Consider the following 21,790-nt stretch of genomic DNA (forward strand, 5'->3'; position numbering starts at 1 on the left):
CTCAAGTTGAGCCTTTAGCTCAACATTCTCCTTTAATATGGATGCTTCACAAGAGATAGAGTTAGTAGCACAAGCATCATCATTAGCAACAAGAGGAGAAGACAACTTGGCAAGCTCTTTTGAATATGAAGCTTTAAGTTGAGCATGAGACTCGGTGAGTTTGATGAGCTCACCCTTGATGACCCTTGAGCCATTTTCGAGGTGCTCAAAATCCTCAAGGAGTCTAGCATGAGCAACTTCAAGCTTAGCATTTTTAGTTTTGAAATCATTGGCCACCTCTAGTGCTCTATCATGAGATTCCTTTATTCTAGATAATTCTAGAGCAAAGGTCTCCTCAAGAGATTCGGATGTGGTTTGTTCATGTTCAAGAGCTTGAGATAGCTCCGCGATCTCATTTGCGTAATCACGCTCATGAGCTTCCATCTTCTCAATGGTGACCTCATGCTCCTCTAGATGAGATTCCAACTCCTCAATGTATTTCTTGCCTTCAATGGCAAGAGACATGATTTCCATGAAGTTGGAACGAGCAAGTTTATTTTTGTGAAGAGCTTTAAAAATCATTTCCCCCTTAGTTTTTAAGGAGGCAACATTATCATTCTCTTCATCATAATCAACATCATCATCACTCTTGCCATCATCACAAGATATATTGGGATTCAAAGTGGGAGATACCTTTGAAGCCTTGGCCATAAGGCAAAATGCAATAGATGATGATGAAGGATCCGTTGAAGCACCATTCAAGACCACATCTTGTTCCATGGGGTGTTGGGTTTCCTCTACATTGTTAGCACAACAATTCGAGGACATATATGCATTTTTATCATGGCAACAAGACATAGTAAACATATCATCATGGGATTTAGTCAAGCAATTTCTACATGATATGCAAGTACTATCAACACAAACATGTGAAACATTTGGAGTGCTCGAAGTGTTAAAGCCCAAAGAAGGAGCATTGCAATAAGATAGTGATGAAGGATCATCCATAATAAACATACTATCATCATTGCAATGACCAAAACTACTCACCATATCATTACCTTATGGCAAGCCACATGTAGGTGAAGTAGAAGAAGTTGAGAAGACTATACGACCGGATGTGGAGGGAGAACAATCATCCCCACAAAACTTGGACACACCATATTTATCTTGAAGCTTTGTCCACAACTCATGAGCATCCCGGAACGGCATGAGTTGAAATATAACTACATTGCTCAAAGCATCGAAAAGCACATTAGAAGCTTGAGCATTGAGATAAGAGTTTTTCTCATCCTCTAAAGATAAACTTTGAGGATCCTTTGGAGGAGAAAACCCCATATCTACAATTCGCTCTAAATTTGGGTCCATGACCCTAAAGAGATTAAGCATGCGAATTACCCAAACATCAAAATTTGTGCCATCAAAACTAAGAGTGTGAGAGAATCATAATCCCCTAGTCGACATATTTACTCTCTAGGCGGTTCAGCCTAACAAAGAGAGACGAGGCTCTGATACCAATTGAAAGATCGTGGATGTCGCCTACAGGGGGGGTGAATAGGTGTTTTAAAATAATTACGGTTTAGGCTTGAACAAATGCGGAATAAACCTAGCAGTTAATTTGTCAAGCACAAAACCTAAACCAACTAGGCTCACCTATGTGCACCAACAACTTATGCTAAGCAAGATAAGCAACTATGTGATAGCAAGATATATGACAAGAAACAATATGGCTATCACAAAGTAAAGTGCATAAGTAAAGAGCTCGGGTAAGAGATAACCGAGGCACGCGGAGACGATGATGTATCCCGAAGTTCACACCCTTGCGGATGCTAATCTCCGTTTGGAGCGGTGTGGAGGCACAATGCTACCCAAGAAGCCACTAGGGCCACCATAATCTCCTCACGCCCTCGCACAATGCAAGATGCCGTGATTCCACTAAGGGACCCTTGAGGGCGGTCACCGAACCCGTACAAATGGCAACCCTTGGGGGCGGTCACCGAACCCGTACACTTTGGCAACCCTTGGGGGCGGTCAGCGGTACCCGTCAAATTGCTCGGGGCGATCTCCACAACCTAATTGGAGACCCCGACGCTTGCCCGGAGCTTTACACCATAATTATTGAGCTCCGAACACCACCAACCGTCTAGGGCGCCAAGGCACCCAAGAGGAACAAGCTTCTCAAATTTCACTTCCACGTATCACCGTGGAGAACTCAAACCGATGCACCAAATGCAATGGCAAGGGCACACTGAGTGCCCAAGTTCTTCTCTCCCAATCCCACCAAAGCAACTAATGCTAGGGAAGAAAATGAGAGGAAGAACGAAAGAAGAACACGAAGAACTCCAAGATCTAGATCCAAGGGGTTCCCCTCACTTAGAGGAGAAAGTGATTGGTGGAAACGTGGATCTAGATCTCCTCTCTCTTTTCCCTCAAGAACTAGCAAGAATCATTGGGGGATTGAGAGTTAGCAAGCTCGAAGAAGGTCAACAATGAGGGAAGAACACGAGCTAAAAGGATTGAGGTTCATTGGGGAAGAAGACCCCCTTTTATAGGTGGGGGAAGATCCAACCGTTATGCTCACAGCCCGCACAGAGCGGTACTACCGCTCCAAGGAGCAGTACTACCGCTAGGGCGGAAGTACCCCTTTGAAAAACAACAGCGAGGAGGCAAAAGGCCAGAAGAACCGCCGGAGCGGTACTACCGCTCGTCCTCATGGTACTACCGCCCGACCTCACGGTACTACCGCAAATGGTAGCGGTACTACTGCTTGCGAGCGGTACTAAAAAAATACATCCGGCCTACCACCGCAAGACTTGGGACGAGTTTTTGGTCCGGAGCGGTACTACCGCTGTAGGAGCCACAGTAGTACTGCTCTGGAGCGGTAGTAAAAGATTACATCCGCTCCAATTCGCGGTAGTACCGCTGCAGCCTTTTCAGAACACCAAAACTGCCACAACTTTTGCAAACGGACTCCGAATTCGATGAAACCAAGTTTGTTGGAAAGCTAGAGACAAGGGCTGACACAATCTTGAAATAAATATCAATAAGAAGCAAATTAGAAAAGGCCCATAATAAAATGGTGAGGACCCTTCCTCGGATAAGACCGGTAATACCTACAACACCGAAAACATCATAGAAGACGCATGCGAACTCCGTTTTCGATGAAACCAAGTTTGTTGGAAAGCTAGCGACAAGGGCTAACACAATCTTGAAAGAAATATCAATAAGAAGCAAATTATAAAAGGCCCATAAGAAAATGGTGAGTACCCTTCCTCGGATAAGACCGGTAAAACCTACAACACCGAAAACATCATAGAAGACGCATGTGAACTCCGTTTTCGATGAACTCAAGCTTGTCATCAAGATGACCATAAGCTCTAAGACTAACAAAGAGAACCAAACAAGAACCAAGAAACATGATGCAAGGATGCAATGGTTTGAGCTCTCGACGAACGATACAATCAAGCTACTCACTTGAGAGCCCCCCTTGATAGTACGGCTATCGATCCTATAACCCGGTCTCCCAACTACCACCATGAGACCGGTAAAATAGAAAAGCTATCAAGGGAAAACCTTTGCCTTGCACATGATCCACTTGAGTTAGATGATGACGATCGTGTCCTCCTCAAGATGGACCACCTTTCTTGATTGCGTTGGGTCGATGAAGACTAGATGATTGCTCCCCCATACTCCACTATGGGTGAGCCACTCTTCAGCACATCTTCACAAGTCCATTGACACCACAATGGATGGCAAGCTTCAAGCACTTGATCTCTTCGTGATTCTCCACTTGAAATTGCACACGGCAATCTTGATGACGATCACCACTTGATGTCATCCTTCCCATGGGTTGTATGATATCATCCTCTTGACGCAAGCCCATGGACATGTACCTAACCCCACATAGACTCTCACATAGACCATGGGTTAGTACACAAAGTGCAATGGACAATGCTTACCATACCATGGGATCACTTGATCCCTCTCGGTACATCTTCTACTCTTCGTGAGTTGATCAACTTGATTCACTCTTGACTTAGTCTTGATCAACCTTTAATCTTTCCAACTCTCTTCGTTTGGATGATGTCTTGAAGGTAAACATGAATGATCACACAATCTTCTTCTTCAAGACATGCTTGCAATAAGCTCAACTCTCAAATGACCAATCTTTGGATAATTCCTTGAATAGCACCTTGGTCGACACAAACTCTCCTTGAAACCAACACATGTACTCCAAGAAAAGCCTATGGACAAAACCTTCAAATATAACTCAAGGAAACCATTAGTCCATAGAGATTGTCATCAATTACCAAAACCAAACATGGGGGCACCGCATGTTCTTTCACTTATAAAGAGGTCCAACTCCCTCTAAACTAGCAACGTGGGACTAAACTTTAGTTCCACCTCTTGCCTTGCACAAATGGGTTGCGTGGGCCTCTAAGATTTATTAGGAATTTCTGAAACTGCTATTGGGCTAGGCCCAAAATAGACAAAATTCCAGCAAAAAGTTTACTTGGCCGCCGCAAATCTCTCTATATTTACTCCACCGCTCGGCGACCGAGTAGAAAATCTCTTCCTCTCTTCCCTCCTCCGCCTCCTCTTCTCCCCCTCGCCCCGCCGCCAGCATGTCCCCCGCCCTTCTCACCCGCCCTCTCTCCTCCAATGGGCGGATGTGGTAGATGGAGGTCCCCGCCGCCGATCCACAGCGCAGATCCGCACCGCCACTCCCACGGGTTGTCGTCTAGCGGCGCATCCTCGAGCCGCCGCCGCTCGCCCTATCCCCCCTCCCCACCCGATTCGCTGACTTCCCAGAGCTCCCTCCGCCAGGCTGCCGCAGAGGACCTTCCTCAGCGTCTGGTAGCGCTCGTGCAGGACATGGGTGGCGGAGATCATCGATCGGGAGACCCACAAGAGGAAGTGGGTCAGGTCGTTTCACACGGCGGAGCTCGTGGCAATGGAGTATGACCGGTGGCAAGTCCAGTTCCACGATCGCGATGCGAGGCTGAACTTCCTGATCGGGACGGCGCCGGTTCACCTCGTCCCGCCGAAGTCGGGTGTGGTGAGTGCGGCGATGGCTCGGGAGGACCGAGAGGCGAGGGAGCGCCTTGAGGTGTACATGGAGGACCTCTGCCACCAGCACCCGGAGCTCGTGGAGGCGGAGCGGGCGATATTCGTCGAGAATGGCGGGGAGGTCATCGTCATCTCCGATGACGAGGTGCAAGGCGGCTAGGAGCGATATTGTAGGAATGCATAGCAGTGGCGGGCGCAAAAACACCAATAGTGGAGGGCCAGGCTGTCAGGGGCGCCCGCCACCGACCTCTCGCGACTGCTATAACCGCATCAGTGGAGGGCGCCCCGCCCGCCACTAGCAGAGGCCTGCAGTGGCGGGCGATGCGTACTGGCTTGCCACTGGTTGGGTTTCTTCGGTGGTGGGCAGTGCTTACCTGCCCGCCACTATTTATTCATGTTGCAATGGCGGGCGTACTAGAGCGCCCTCCACTGCAGACTTATTCATGCGAATTAAAAAATTTCCAGCCACGGAATCAAATATGCTACCATGGCTGCGTTTTGCATAAATCCAATATAAGAAATTCAATACTACATTCAAATAAAGCACGCATTGTAAGCTTAGGCATGCATGTTCACTAAGTAATTAGTACTTTTCATAACAACTACTAACACTTCAAATTTGCTCTGGTTATCAAACCAACATCAAAGTATCACAGACATCTTAAGTAAGTAACTAAGAATTCATTTGCTTGGAGATATTTGATTGGACCTTATTTCTAAATAAGATCTACAACAACCATCATCTGGAAGTTGTTGATCTTGTTTGTTCCTTATCGTGATGACCACTGTTGTGTCAACCGTTAGTCATCGTCTCTTTCCCTTCAGGAATTCCCGCCGGCCGACCTCATAGAACGATATGCGGACATTTGTGTCTGTCTTATATCGAACGCTGGTGACAGGACATGCTGCTCCAAGGCGTACTCCAGCCATGCCGGTAGCAAGGATGTCCTCGACAGAAATCATCTTCATAGGTAATTTCTATGATCCCTGTGATTAAAAGCAAAATGGAGCATGCAATGTTATACATCTTGCCATATAGTGTTATGAACAAAAAAGAGAAAAGATGCAAACATACCATGGTGTGTTTCACGATATTAGTCTTGATAAAGCGATGCACACATGGACTCCTCAAGTAGTGCACACTTGATGGTAGGATCACAATGAGATTGGTCTTCTGATCCTCATTAAGCTCTTTCATTCTTTGAGAGAAAAATGCATAATTTATGGATCATCATCATCATCATCTCCGGTACCCTCATCATCATCCTCATCCTCATGCTCCTGGCTATCGTCATCCTTGCTAGCATCATCATCATTCTGGCTCTCATCATCATCATCCTCATCATCGTCATCATCCTGGGAATCCTCAACATCATCTTCGTCAAGCTCATTATTTTGGTCAGAGAAATACTTAATCCTTAACTTGTTGACAGCTTTTTTTCAAGTAAAAGCCTATGTACTCTCCCCCGGTGAACTTATTATTTGAAATGTACGTGTTCCATCCATCGCCTCCTACGATGATTTTATCCTTTTGTTTACAAACGTCAATTATGTACGGTTGCCCTTGACCATCTGAAAAGTTGAAACTGTCACCGATTAAATTATTGAATTGGACCCTTACGTTGCATGGGATACACTATGTGACAATTAAGAATAAACAGTTAACAATTAATGATATGCATAATACAAGAATTCAGCAAATGGTTAGAATTGAATGATGAACATTGTTACCACAATTTTTTTGAATCTATCCCTCAAGAAGAGCCCAAATTCTACTACATGGGATAAACTATCTGTCGTGGAATTGTCACGGCAGACATCCTAGTGTGAGGACTTAGTCATGGAGCCATCGCGATGAGGTTAGCTTAAAGGGGTTAATCAGGACAAAGGACATGAAGAGTTTATACTGGTTCGGCCCCTTGCGGTGAAGGTAAAAGCCTAATCCAGTTGGAGGTGGTATTGCTAGGGTTTCGATGAGAGGGAGCGAATACACTTGACCCGGGTATCGATCTGTTGTTTTCTTGTCCTAAGCCGCCGCTGGGTCGTCCCCTTATATACACGGGTTAACGCCCTACAGCCTACAGAGTCCCGGCCGGCTTATACAACGTATCCAGCTCGGTGACCTTTCTTACATGCCTTACAATACAAGTCTATATACATGGCGGTTTATATCCGCGGACCTTAAGCTGCCTTCGAGTTTGGGCCCTCTACTAAACCTATCTATGAACCGCCATTGTTAATATGCTCTTGGGCTTCATTGAGATGAACCGCCATAGGGATGACCCGGCTCCTCCTAGGCGGGTCATACCTAATAGTCATATCCCCAACATTAGGTCCCATGTTGATTTGAACTTGTTCATGTCAATCTTCAACACTTAGAAAAATCCTTCCTCCTCTTATTGGGAAGTATTGTAACCCGCCATGACGTCGCATCCAAAAGTTGCGATAACCCAACATGACGTCATCTGCAATTAATGTTATATAGAATCCAAATCTTAATAAATCTCTTTCTTTACTGACCCTCCGAAAATCGAGGCGCCCGTGCCGACACATATCCATTTTGCTGTTCCTCGATTCTCGCGCCTGCCGTTTGTACTTCCAAGCCTATAAATAGGGCCACGGAGTCACCTTCCATTCTTCTCCTTTTCCTTCTCGTCTTCTTACTCCTAGCAACGCACCACCTTGCATGAACCCCGCCGCCGTCGACCTTCATCTCTGACCTCAACTCCGGCTGCTGCATCACCCTGAACGGACCAGAAAAACCGCGGCACCACTCTGCTGTCCTATCAGCATCAGTAAGTCCTCTTTCATCATAGATCTGTCATTAGGTTTCGTCGGTGTTCGTCGGTATTCATCGCCGCCCTTATTTCTCGTTGTTTAGATCCATGGATTAGATCCGAAAACCGCATAAATCTTGCGCGATAGTAATTTTAGCACCTGTTTCTATTATCAGAATATATCCTTATCGCGACACATCTTCCTCTTAAGGCACCTCTGCTTTTCCACTGTCACCTCTGTATATTTCGAATTTACTCCCTTTTTTGAACAGCGATAGATCCAAATTTATAGCCTCAATCCGTGGAACCTGTTTGTCCTAATACTTAGCAAATTTTTACTCTTGGTAGATCTTGAATGCCTTTAGTCATTGCGGCTTATTCTGCCGGTTTATCATTACTTCATATATCATTAGCCCTTACTTAAGACGCCATTCTGAACATGCACTGCAATTGTTGACTTGTATCCCACCAATTAATTTGAGCTGACAAATTATTTCTTGTCTTTAGGTTGTCCTTTCACCATGCCGCCCAAGACAATTACGGCATGTAACTGGGTTCCCTCCACCGTCACTGAGAGCACCTTGAAGGATTTTATCACCGTTGGATATTTGCCAGATAAGAGTGTCATGCATTACCGTGCTCCTGGCTCGGGCGAAGAGAGACCTCAGCCAAAGGACGGTGAAGTTATCGTATTTACTGATCATATGAACCAGGGCTTCTCGCCACCCGGCTCTAAGTTCTTTAGAGATATCCTGCACTTCTTCAAACTCCATCTGCAAGACATTGGACCCAATTCCATATCAAACATCTGTAACTTCCAAGTCTTTTGCGAGGTATACCTTCAAGAAGGGCCTAGTGTTGAGCTTTTCAGGGAATACTTCTACCTGAACCGACAGAATGAGTTCAAAAATGGGCCCAGCTTGGAACTTGGCGGGATTTCAATTCAACGCAGACGAGATGCCATCTTCCCTCAAGTAGCTCTGCCAAGCCATCCCAAGGATTGGAATCAAACATGGTTCTACTGCAAAGATATCTCGTCGTCTGATGAAAATCCGTTGTCGGGTTATCGTGATGAGCGTCTCGACTCAAATTACCAACTCCCTGATAAACTTACCGCCGCCGAACACAAGAAGCTTGTCCCTACAATCAGAAAAGTTCAAGCCTTGCTAGGAAATGGTTTAACCGGAGTCAACTTAATCCGCTGCTGGGTCGATGGCGGATCATACCCTTTAGCCACCGATCCGGCTTGATGTGTACATATACCGGAGGAACAGATGATCCCTTACGTCATAGCTCTCTGGGTCTGACTGAAGAGGGCATCGTTGAGATGGCAACCACGCTTGTAAATAGCAAATTTGAAGACTGCAGCAAAGTGGGTTTGAATCCTTTCTGCAAGCTTAACCCGGCGCCAGAGGTAAATCTTTTGATTTCTTTTTTCTCCAGCACTTAAACATTGCATGAACTCAAATATGTTATCCTTCCACAGACTAAATCTAACTTCTGGAAGGCCAAATACGACCATGAGGCTGCCAAAAAGGCTGAAGCTGCTGTGAAAGCCGCCAAAAAGACCATCAGGAGGTCTAGGAAGAAACCAAGCGCCTCTGAACTGCTTAATGGCTTGTTTTTTAACAACCTTATTGACACTGACTATTGCCAGGATGATACGGGAGCCAGCCAAGCAGTTGAATAAGAGGTAACTACTATTTCCTTCGACTCAGAACCTTTACCAAGGCAAAAACTTCGGCGGGTAACCCGGAAAGTAAGGTTTTCACACCCCTTGGCTTATTTAGATCCTCATTTTCTCTTAAAACGACAGCAACATGAGAGCCGCCGCCAGACCCGGACTGGTGGATGTGAAGATTTATCCTCCGGTTTACCAAACACTCCTCGGAAACGCCAAAATGAGGTTCTTTTTAACCTTAACTCTTGTATTTACCGGCGAGTTTCTTTCGTTAACCACTTAATTCTTTTGATTCTATCTTTGCAGGAGATTTCTCGTTCCTCCTCTGGTGATTCATCGCAGACTCAACTGCCGGCTTCCAAGACTGCCCCTGGGTAACAATAAGTATCTTTCTTTTGTACCTTTATATCTTTATCATTATGCTGACTTGTCCAAATTCTTTTTAGCGGTCAAGCAAAAGCCCAACAAGAAAGCGAAGGCGACAAAGCCGACCGAGGGTCCGAAAGCCACTAAATCGGATCAGCCAACTGTTGTACCAGAACATCCTGAATAGCCAGAAGATTGCAACCCGGTTCGGCGGCACACAGGGGTCCGGAATACTGTCGCCATCGGAACAGCCCCCAAGCCGGCCCTCTTGTAGTTGATACAATGACTCAGTCTCACCAGTGGATGACTCGCCATCAGAATAAACGACGGTCTCACCACCAGATGCCGATCTATCCTCAGGTTCCGCTCCATGGATAAATCCCACGAAGGCACGATTTATGGCGGGCCGAATCCGGGCGGGTCTTGCACGCTGAGCCGTCTCGATGATGTCGGTGCAGATAACCGGCTCAGGGCCCGGTTCGCCGATCTTGCCGATGAAGACATGAATTCCACCGAAGGGGACCCGGTACCCGTACTCAATTGAGCCGGCCTCGGGGCCCCAGCCCGCGTCGTCGATATAGAGTTTGCCGCGACGACTCTTGGTCATCCGGCCCATGGCGTATCATTTGATCCCTTCGAAGTTGCCCTCTAAGAACTTGAAACCATCATGCGATAGCCCCACGGTGGGCGCCAACTGTCGTGGAATTGTCAAGGCAGACGTCCTAGTGTGAGGACTTAGTCATGGAGCCATCGCGATGAGGTTAGCTTAAAGGGGTTAATCAGGACAAAGGACACGAAGAGTTTATACTGGTTCGGCCCCTTACGATGAAGGTAAAAGCCTAATCCAATTGGAGGTGGTATTGGTAGGGTTTCGATGAGCAGGGAGCGAATACGCTTGACCCGGCTATCGATCTGTTGTTTTCTTGTCCTAAGCTGCCGCTGGGTCGTCCCGTTATACACACGGGTTGACGCCCTGCGGCCTATAGAGTCCCTGCTGACTTATACAATGTATCCGGCTCGGTGACCTTTCTTACATGCCTTATAATACAAGTCTATATACATGGCGGTTTATATCCGTGGGCCTTAAGCCACCTTCGGGTTTGGGCCCTCTACTAAGCCTATCTATGAACCGCCATTGTTAATATGCTCTTGGGCTTCATTGAGATGAACCGCCATAGGGATGACCCGGCCCCTCCTGGGCGGGTCATACCTAATAGTCATATCCCCAACACTATCCCTACAGGGATTTTTGCACACATTACAGACCTTAAGCACCATGATTGATCCTCTCCTTCAAAAAGTTAAACATTGTTAACATTGGTGCTATGTCATGAAAGTAACATTGAGAAGCAGCATAAAAAATCGGCAGGAAAAAATGTCATCACGATGAGGTATGATCACATATTACCAACACTGCACCACCTAGGTAGTACGACTATGTATATATAAGCAGGTTTATCACAAAGCCACGGACATATATAGTACGCCATAGCAAGTTTCATAAGTACTATATTAAAGGTTCAAACATCTAAAGCACGGAGTTATATGACTAGGCACGGTGAAGAGATCAACTCCTAATCTAAGTCAACGTCACAGCCGAAGTCGTCATCGTCACCCTCGTCGGACTCCTCAGCGAGATCATCCTAGTCTATCGAGTCATCCTCGGCATCCTTCTGGTTGCATGCGGTCATCAACAACGCCTCGTTAATGGCGTACAGATGCGTTCCATCCCGAAGATACCGTTCCACCAAGGGATAGGTGCTCTAACGCTCACGGGCCCTGATGAGCGCCTCGGCCTTCAGGTGCTCGTTCTTATCGACCTTGGAGACTATCCTCATGTTATGAGGCGCTATCTCACTTGCGCGCCAAGCATCCTGATGAAAGTTGAGCTGGGCCCTTCGCCCCTAGTACTCGAGCGCCATGGCATCGTAAGCGCACACCACATCCTCAGCTAAGTCAAACATGTCGAGCCATTGTTTCTTGCCTGTGACAGTGTTTTGGATTTGGGCGCCCCACTTCCCCAGGGCCTATGGAAAACACCACGGTACCTGCTGTTGTCCGCCATTTCAAAAACAAAATGACCTAAAACATACAGATAAATAAATTTGGCGAAAGAACTGAAGAAATCTTCAACAACACAATATGAAATTAAAAACAAAAAAAAATTGGCATGACTTTTGCATAAAAATGGACACATTAAGAGCTAGAAATTTGGCGAAACGGAAATAAATCAACATTTCGCCAAAACATTAGTGCTTATAGTATAAATCCTTGTAAAGAAATAAAGACATCTACTGCAACACAATATGAATAAAAAATAAACAAATAAATTTGGCATGACCTCTTCATAAAAATGGACAAATTAAGTGCTAAAAATTTGGTGAAATAGAAATAAATCAACGCTTCGCCAAAACTTTAGCGCTTATAGTATGTATCTCTGTAAAGAACTATAAACTACAACTATACGGCTGTTGAGTTCATATATACGTCTAGTTTTGATTGCTACAACTATAAACTACAACTAGAAATATCAAACTACAACTACAATTTGTTTTAGTGTGTGCATTAAAAATTATACAACTACAAACTACAACTATCAAACTAAAACTAGCTAGAAACTACAACTATACCTAGAAACTAAAAACTAAAACTATGGCAGTGGCGACGTCGGCAGCGCCACGGTGGAGGGCGAGGGCGGCGACGAGAGCGAGGTGGGGGGAGTGGGAGTGGATGACCCGCCACTGCTAATTTGGGGTGGCGGGCGGCAATCTTCGAGTTGAATTTGGACAATCTACTGCTAACCTATGTGTGGCGGGCGCGACCGGCTGCCCGCCACAGCTAGTATCTGCATAAAAAATATAACTGATTGCAGGCTTTTAGCTGTGGCGGGGATTTCGTTTTGCCCGCTACTGCTACCTGTAACAACAATGGCGGGTGAGCAGAGCCACTAGCCACAGCAAACATTCGTGGCATAGCACGCTCATCACTGCTTTAGAGCAACTCCAAAGGGCCGACCCATTTCGTCCGCCTGCGTCTGTTTGGGTCAGCGCGGACAAAAGTGGCGGCCCAACGCGCCGACTCAAATCACGTCCGCGTCGGGTTCGCGCCGACGCATTTGCGGCCCAAATTTGTGCCCCAAATGCGTCGGCGCGGATGCCGAACGGATGCTTCGCGCGCCTTCTCTCTATCCGTCGCGTTCCCACATGACAGCCGTCCAACTACCCGCTGCCCATGCGGTCAGCTTAATTTATGACCACGGGCCCACGCGTCAACAATGGTGCTCGTCCTTTTTTAAGCCGACCTCATCCAAACTCGCTGTCCACATCTGCCAACCTTTGCTCCCTCGTCGCCGGCAAACCCTAGCCACCACAACCACAGTGAGATGGGCCTCTTCTCTGGCGCCAGCGGCAGCAAGGCCAAGGGCAAGGCCCCCGCCACCCCTTTCCCCTCAGAGTTCCTCCCGCCTCCGCCGGTGCCGGCGCCTCGCTGGCAGAGGCAGCGCGTGAACGTGCTAGTGCACCAGGCGGAGTGGCACTGGCAGCACCGCCAGCCTCTGCCGTATCCCGACGTGACGCTGTCGCACGACTGGCATCTGGATCCAGATAGGATCCTAGTGCCGGCGGTGCCGCGCACGGCTCGGGCTCACACGGAGGAGGTGCGGCGCCGGCAAGCGCTGCTGACGCCGGAGCAGCGCCGCAAGGCCGCCTACGCATCCGACTCGCCCAACTGGGTGAGGTGGTTCGCCTTTGAGCACGAGGAGGCGAGGTGACGGGGCGTGCGCGAGGTCGACCGGAGCTTGCCACCACCGGCGCTCGTTGTCCGCGAGGAGGACCAGGCGGCCCTTGCGGCCGTCTATCGGGAGAGCGAGGAGGACGAGCGGCGCAGGGCGAAGGCGGCGGAGGTGGAAGAGGAGGCTCGGTACGAGGCGGCAATGGCGCAGGCACTTGCCCTCTCCGTGGCGGGCGACAGCGTGGTGCCGCCGGTGGCCCCGCCGTCCCCTATCAAGCCGGAGACAGAGCGGGAGCCGTCCCTCATCGAGCGCTACTCCTGGACGGGAGTAGTGCGCGAGTGGGTATGCGCGCCGCCGGTCTGGATGGGAGCGACGCCGGCGCAGGAGGCGGCGTACCTCGAGCACTGGCACCAGATCAGGGTGGCCGAGGAGCGCCGCAACGGCGAGTACCTCGAGATGCTCGAGCGCGACCTCGAGGAGGAGCAGCGCGAGACCGAGGAGGAGGCGCGCCAGGCCGCGGCTGCACATGCGGCCGCCCCCCCCCCCCCCCCCCCGCGCCGGCACTGCCCGACATGATGGCGCTCTGGAACACGGCGTTCGCTTGGGCCGGGCCGGCGCCGACGCTCATCGACCTCACGGACCCCGAGGACGACGACGACGATGCCTTGGGCAGCGCGCCGCCTCGTAGTTTAGGCAGTTTTTAATTTTTTTAATGCAAATGTGGACGCGTGGACTCTCGCCGCCCTTCGTGGCCGGCTTTAATGTTTAATTAATGTTGTTTCTCTTTTTTAATATGCATGCCTTCATTTTTTTCTAGCGCCGTCAAAATGGGTTCAGGCCAGCGTTGGACGCACGCGCCGACCCAAATGCGGAAGCGGACATCCGTGTCCGTCTGGCCGACCCAAACGGACAAAAATGGACAAAATCGCCGTCCATTTGGGCCGGCCCGTTGGAGTTGCTCTTATTGTGGCGGGTGACGTATTTCGCCAACCACTGGTGTGCCGCTAGCTCTGGCGATCATGTTTTGTTACCCGCCACTGCTGCTTTTCCTAACTTGTTGTGTCGGGTGCCTCGACCCGCCCGCCACTCTATTGAGTTCACCTATAAGGCCTTTCCCGGTAGTGGAGGGCGGCAAGAAGGGCGGCGAGGAAGAGGAGTTCAACGTCGAGGAGTGGCGGAGCATCTTTCCTGATTGCGACGACGACGGCACCGGCCCGGACCCATGTCTCATCAAGGGTGGCTTGTTGAGGAAGGATTGGCTCGACCTCCACTATGGCTGATGAAGATAAGTAGTTTTTAGTGTAGTTTAAGTTTGAATTTATGTTTAATGTTTGGTTGTCAAGACTATCTATGTTGAACTTATGTTTAAATGCATGCAAATTTTGGTTGAAATTAAGTTGAATTTATGTAAATTTACGTTTTACTTCGCTAAGTTTAGGGGATCGGCTAGAACCGATAAAAACTTAATGGAGGTTTACTCGGCGGGATACTCTGCTATTTTTTAAGAATCGGTTAGAAATGCCCTGAGAGCAGCACAAGACAAAGGGGACAGTAACCTGTTTGTTTCACCCATATTGTCGAGTACTGTATATAACCTGAAAAGAAAAATGATACTAGTATAGATTAGTTTTCCCTAGTTCTGAACTTGTAACAGATGCATATATATATATATACAAAAAAAAACGAGTACCACATTAGCTCAGCAAGCACCATGAACCATCCCTAGTTGGTTCTGAATTTGCAGTGGATGCAGATACAAAGAGGAACATCACGGTTTCATTTCTTGCAGGTTATTTTCCGAGCTACGGCACTAGTCCGTTCGTGGTCGCTACTCACTTCGATGAAGGCTAGGGAGCATTTGGTTACTGGACCTATCCGTTGGGAGATGGTAGCTCGGGATATCTTCAACCGGTTTGGATGGCGGTCATGTAATAGGATAGGCAATTAGTTTTCCTGTCTATTTTTAGCCAGCCGGTTGTGGCACCTTTCCCTGGCTAGTTTGTGTGTCTAGCCTCTTTTAGCTCTGTGTGAGCTGCATTTATCCTTTTTCTTTCTTTGAGCTGGAGACTTTCAAACCTTGTTGGCACATTTTGTTATTTGGTTAATAAGATGGCTGTATGCATTACTCTGATGCAGAGGCTGGGGAGCCCCCTTTTTGAAAAAAAAAAGATACAAAGAGGAAAACAAAATGGGGTAATTTGTGTTCCTAGTGTTGCTGCAATGCAATATGAGATGCTACTAAATCTGGCCTGAATTTGCTGCTGGTGCTAGGACATGCCCAACACTACCCTGTTTCAGTCTTGTTTTCTTGAAACTGAAACAATTTACTAGCACCATTTTGCATCTTTCCTATCCCATGGAGAACAAAGCAGAGCCAGTTACGTGTGTGAAGATGGATAGACGGATAGATGGAGACAAGGAAGAGAATTGTTGCTGCTGCTGCATTATTGCGCTCCCCTCCAGGTGCCAAGGGGCGGGCAGGCAGGCAAGAGGAGCTTGTTCCTTGTCCACCGCAGGCGAGGTGATAACCCAACCTGTGGCCATTCCCGCTCTTATCTCCATCCCGAGTTCCTAGTCCTTTCCCCACTCAATTTCGGGGCGCAAATCTCATTCTCTTCGGTGCGCAAGAAAATTGAGCGGATGCCGTCTCGTCTCCTCCACATTATCCGCGCTTGATTAATCTGCACTGCGCACGCCCAGCAACGCGACAAGGAATCTCGCTGCCCTGCCATTACACTACAAATTCCCACCTGCTCCCCTGTTTCTTGGTTCCCTTCTTCTCCACATCACCCCCCACACCCACCTTTCCCCCTCTGCGGCGGCGCACGAGGGATCTGCCTCCGTCCGGAGAAGACGAGAAGATGATGGGGAGGAAGGCCCTGGACTACGAGGAGCTCAACGAGAACGTCAAGAAGGTGCAGTACGCCGTGCGCGGGGAGCTCTACCTCCGCGCCTCCGAGCTCCAGAAGGAGGGCAAGCGGATCATCTTCACCAACGTCGGCAACCCGCACGCCCTCGGCCAGAAGCCACTCACCTTCCCCCGCCAGGTTGCTATCCTCTTCTTCTCTTCACCAACCTACAGTAGGAAACAGGATTGATTGGAGGTCGGTGCTTACTTGTCCGTGTCCTTGTCCCTGCGCAGGTGGTGGCGCTCTGCCAGGCTCCCTTCCTCCTCGATGATCCCAACGTCGGCCTCATCTTCCCCGCCGATGCCATCGCGAGGGCCAAGCACTACCTCTCCCTCGCGCCCGGCGGTTTAGGTAACATATTTCTCGTCCGCCCAAAATTCATCCCTTCTTTTCTACTACTCCTAATCCAGGATGTTTCTAGGTTTTCTTCAGGCACTGACACTTGTGCCTTTTTTTTACTCCATATATATGCATGCAAGTGGAAGTGGATAACAAATGCAGAGCTGACGATTTTTAATTTCTTCACATAACAAATAATTATCCACTTTTATCTACTCACTCATGTATTACAGTACTATGTTCCATTGTTTCTGTAGTTCTTACGTATATATTTGCGTGTGTGTGTTTGACTGACACAACTTGTAATCTATCTCATCAGGTGCTTACAGTGACTCCCGAGGTATCCCTGGGGTTAGGCAGGAAGTTGCCGAGTTCATTCAGAGGCGTGATGGGTATCCAAGGTCAAACTGAACAAGAGCGACGATTAAAACATCTCAGTTTTTTTTGGTCATCCTTCCTCCCTCCTCACACTGGTATTGTATTGTATGGTCTACTTATTGCAGTGATCCAGAGCTTATCTACCTCACTGATGGTGCCAGCAAAGGTGTGATGCAAATGCTCAACGCCATTATCAGAAACGAGAGGGACGGGGTATGGTTATCCTTGAAAGCCGTATCTTTCCCCAAATTCTTACTTAAGATAAGTGTAAATAAACCCAATGTGGTTGAGATGCATGTATCTTTCTTGGCAGATTTTGGTCCCTGTTCCACAATACCCGCTTTATTCTGCTGCTATTTCCCTCTTTGGTGGTTCTCTTGTCCCGTATTATTTGGAAGAAGAGGCTAACTGGGGACTTGATCTTGTCAGTACCCGGCAATCAGTTGCAGAAGCACGGTCAAAGGGAATCACTGTAAGTGTTTACCGATAATTTAGGACTTAGCATGTAGTATATTTCATCCTGTCTTACATACTCATCAGAAATACCAGATGTAACCAATTAGGGGGTTACATATTATTTTTATCCAACTAGAATGCTATGCTTGTCGTCTCTGCAATCAGACCCTTGCCTATCTTCATTCTCTACACTAAAACCTCTACTAACTCTTGGGAAGAAAGATCAGTAGTCTAATAGTTAGCTTGAAGAAAGAAACACTTGTAAAATTGTTTGTTGGATGTTTTGTGTTGACAGTGTAATTTGTTTCACCTTCTCATAGTTCATGATTTTCTTCTTCTTTCTATATCGTTGTAGGCATGCTGCTTATATAAAATTGTTGTCCTTAATGTATACTAGTTGTATTTGGCTCTGATGATATTTTTTTCCCTCCAATCTAGGTTCGAGCAATGGTGATAATAAACCCAGGAAACCCTACTGGTCAATGCCTAAGTGAAGCAAATATTAGGGAACTTTTGAACTTCTGCTATCAGGAAAACTTGGTTCTGCTTGCAGATGAAGTTTATCAACAGAATGTTTATCAAGATGAGCGTCCGTTTATAAGTGCAAGAAAGGTACCGATGGTTACAGCTTCACTCAAGCTTATAGTTTTCATGTGACAAGTCTATAATCTAGTGAGCACTCTAAGTTGCCCTTAAGTAACACATATTGACAAGTACTTGCTTCCGCACGCCGAGAAACTACTACAAGAGATTAGGCTCGTGCTGTGTTACACTGAAAGATAATTGGATTTTTTTCTCACATATCAATTGCGCTGACCACAATGTCCTTTCTCAACATGTTCTAGGTTATGTTTGACATGGGTCCTCCAGTAAGCAGGGAAGTTCAGCTGATTTCTTTCCATACTGTGTCCAAAGGATATTGGGGAGAGTGTGGACAGCGTGGTGGGTACTTTGAAATGACAAATATTCCTCCCAAGGTAACATGCCACTACAGAATTTATGATTTATCTTAAAGATTATGAACAAGTTACTTACTACTATGTATGAAGGATGCAGCTATAAAAAAACGAAATACATATATAAATAAGATTTTACATAATTCATGTATTATTGCAAAAAAAAATCAGCATCAGAATTTCCTAGCCTTGCTGTTGTTCTTTCTTAGCAGTACAGTTGTGTATATACTACAATGTGCAATATGATCCACTAAACCCATCCTGTACTAGCTAGGTTGTTGCAATTACATTTGTTGCACCAACATATTCCTTTTTTTAGTGGAGTGCACTTTGTGGATACCCCAAAAACTGTTGGGTAATGAACAATGCATGTTGGAGTTATATGTATGTCACCAGTCCCTCGAGGTTCATTTACAGCTGCTAGCTGTGTCCAACCTCAAAGCTTTGAAAGTTGAGATTGAACGTGTAAATAAGACAAGTCACATAAATAAGGATGGCACTTTATTCCATTGTACAAACGTTTACACTAAAGCTTGGATGGTAACACATACTCCCTCCATCCAGAAATACTTGTCCAAGGAATGGATGTATCTAGATGTATTTTAGTTCTAGATACATCCATTTGTATCCATTTCTACGACAAGTATTTCCGGACAGAGGGAGTACTTTCTTAAATACCCATAATCAAATTGCTCTTCTGTTTGTTCTGACAGACTGTCGACGAGATTTACAAGGTTGCATCAATCGCGCTGAGTCCAAATGTTCCTGGGCAGATCTTTGTAAGTGAAACAAAGTTTAATGATTCTGTTGTTGTTTTTGCTTGGGCGGGGTGGGGGTAGGAGGAGGCAATCCATGAACTACTATTGAAATTCTTGAGAACCAGAACCTCGTTTTCCCTGTTGTATTCTGTGTTGTGATCAGCATACTTTTTTTTTGCAGTTATCTTGCTTTATTTTAAGAAGTTATACAATGGTTCTGATTCTTTAATTCGCAGATGGGGCTTATGGTGAACCCTCCTAAACCTGGAGACATCTCGTACCTGAAGTATTCTGCTGAAAGGTTAAAAACACCGCCCTTCGTATTTCTTACTATATGCCTCACTTCCCATATGAAAGAACATTAGCGTGTTTGCTGGTACTAACATGCCTCAAACCGACGTTGCAGTAAGTCTATCCTTGAATCTTTGAGGAGGAGGGCACAAATAATGACAGACGGTTTCAATAGTTGCCGAAATGTTGTCTGCAATTTCACAGAAGGTAACATAAAAGCTCTAAACTGCATATTTTTATCTGGCTATTATCTGTAGCAGGAGCTATGTATTCTTGCCCGTAAATACGCTGCAATGCATATTTTTCAATGGCAAAGAAGCTTGTCTCTGATGTTCTATGCTATTATGCTTTTGCAGGAGCTATGTATTCTTTCCCGCAAATACGGCTGCCGCAAAGAGCTATGGATGTAGCAAAAAGCGCTGGCAAAGCGCCCGATGTTTACTACTGCCTCAAGCTTCTGGAAGCCACTGGAATTTCCACTGTTCCAGGCTCAGGTTTTGGTCAGAAAGAAGGGTAAGTGCTTTTCTGATATCATCAGTTATTGTTTTAATGATTTTTTTTAGTTACAAGGTGTAAGAGATCCTAGCTACTCCCTCCGTTTCTAAATATAAGACCTTTTAGAGATTTCAATATGGAGTTATGGACCACATACGGATGTATATAGATGCATTTTAGAGTGTAGATTCACTCATTTTGCTCCTTATGTAGTCTGTATTGGAATCTCTAAAAAGGCTTATATGTAGGAACGGAGGGAGTAGAAGTGAAGCATGATAAACTGGGCATATGAGAACAGTGGCCCATCATCAGTGTTGTGATACACATGGAAATTGTCACTGCACTTTGGGCTTATGCTAATCATGAACCTGATAAGAATGGGAATGGGCTGGCCTGCTCCGGCCTGGACCTGGTTTCTATTACTACCATGAAGATGTTAGCACCACAAGTCCACAACTTAGCATATTTGCATTTCTGGAACAAAAGCAATCTTGGGTCAATAGTTTGAAACTTTCCTGTAAGCACAAGCCTAACAACCCTTGCAAAGGTATATACTATCATAACGGCATACTACAGCCCCGGGCAACCAAATTTGGGTCGACCCACTCATCCTGATGGGCTGATGAGGATCGACTCCGCTGGCCCTGTCTCCACACGAATCCGACCCAAAAAACCCATTGGACTGGAAATTTTGGGCGGGGCCAGTGTCAAAATGGGTGACGTCAGCCCATTCCCATCTTGGTTGAACCATTGTAGGAAACCAGTCCTCCTGTTCATCACCATTATCATCATATTTTTTTACTGCAGAACCAATCACCGTTTGTCCTTGCTCAGTAATAAGATTGCACTTTGTGATATGGAACAATTTGCAGGGTGTTCCATCTGAGGACGACGATCCTGCCCGCGGAGGAGGACATGCCGGCGATCATGTCGAGCTTCAAGAAGTTCAACGACTCGTTCATGGAGCAATACCAGGACCACTCGAGGCTGTGAAGAGAGAAGAAGACAACAGCATCTACATATAATACAATGCTGCTCTTTTCTACCAGCAATTGAAGTTGATTAATTAGCTGTAAGCTGTAACTATGGTGAAGAAAACTGGTTGCTATGCTTGATATGTATAGGGGGAAATTATATGCGGAAATGTTCGGTCCATTTACTACATATGATGATACTGTAATTGTTGGCTCCAATAATTGATCCATAATAAATAATTAAACACCCTTTGTTAAGAGCTTGATCGCCCTTGTTGTTCGAGCTTTAGCTAAGGCAGTATGCATGCACGCATGCTGACACACAGCACCGGAACGAGGACTACTATATGCTACTGTACTTATCAATCAATTGGTTTTCTGATACAAAACAGCAATACCTACTCCCTGCTTCTGACTTTGCTACAAAAATATGCACCCCCTGAATTGAATGGCATATGCCTGGCTGCTAACGCTCGTCCTATCAATTTACTAGTTTGTTATAAGGGCAGTCCTAAAGAAGACTGGCAAGTGACGACTCCAAAGGCAATTAATTAACACAAGTCTTGTGAAGAATTTCAGATAGTTGAAGATAACATGGGCGAAAATAATAGCCATACGCGTTCCCGTCATC

General features: G+C 46.6%; 1 protein-coding gene across 2 annotated transcripts; it reads left to right on the forward strand.

The window, feature by feature from the left end:
- The first annotated feature begins 16,142 nt into the window (after window positions 1–16,142).
- LOC123188854 (glutamate--glyoxylate aminotransferase 2) lies at window positions 16,143–21,417 on the forward strand. Of its 2 annotated transcripts, XM_044601127.1 has the most exons (12): window positions 16,143–16,650; window positions 16,746–16,863; window positions 17,171–17,252; window positions 17,355–17,442; window positions 17,543–17,701; window positions 18,124–18,297; window positions 18,531–18,662; window positions 19,355–19,420; window positions 19,636–19,700; window positions 19,806–19,897; window positions 20,047–20,203; window positions 21,058–21,417. In XM_044601127.1, the coding sequence occupies exons 1-12, from the start codon at window positions 16,465–16,467 to the stop codon at window positions 21,176–21,178; spliced, it is 1,440 nt and encodes a 479-aa protein (XP_044457062.1). In that variant the 5' UTR covers window positions 16,143–16,464; the 3' UTR covers window positions 21,179–21,417. The 2 variants fall into 2 exon arrangements, with proteins under 2 accessions (XP_044457062.1, XP_044457063.1); XM_044601128.1 differs by lacking the exons at window positions 20,047–20,203; window positions 21,058–21,417 and adding an exon at window positions 19,951–19,981.
- The last annotated feature ends 373 nt before the right edge of the window (window positions 21,418–21,790 follow it).

The sequence above is a fragment of the Triticum aestivum genome, chromosome 2A (genome assembly GCF_018294505.1).
Source record: "Triticum aestivum cultivar Chinese Spring chromosome 2A, IWGSC CS RefSeq v2.1, whole genome shotgun sequence".
In the NCBI taxonomy this organism is placed as follows: domain Eukaryota; kingdom Viridiplantae; phylum Streptophyta; class Magnoliopsida; order Poales; family Poaceae; genus Triticum; species Triticum aestivum.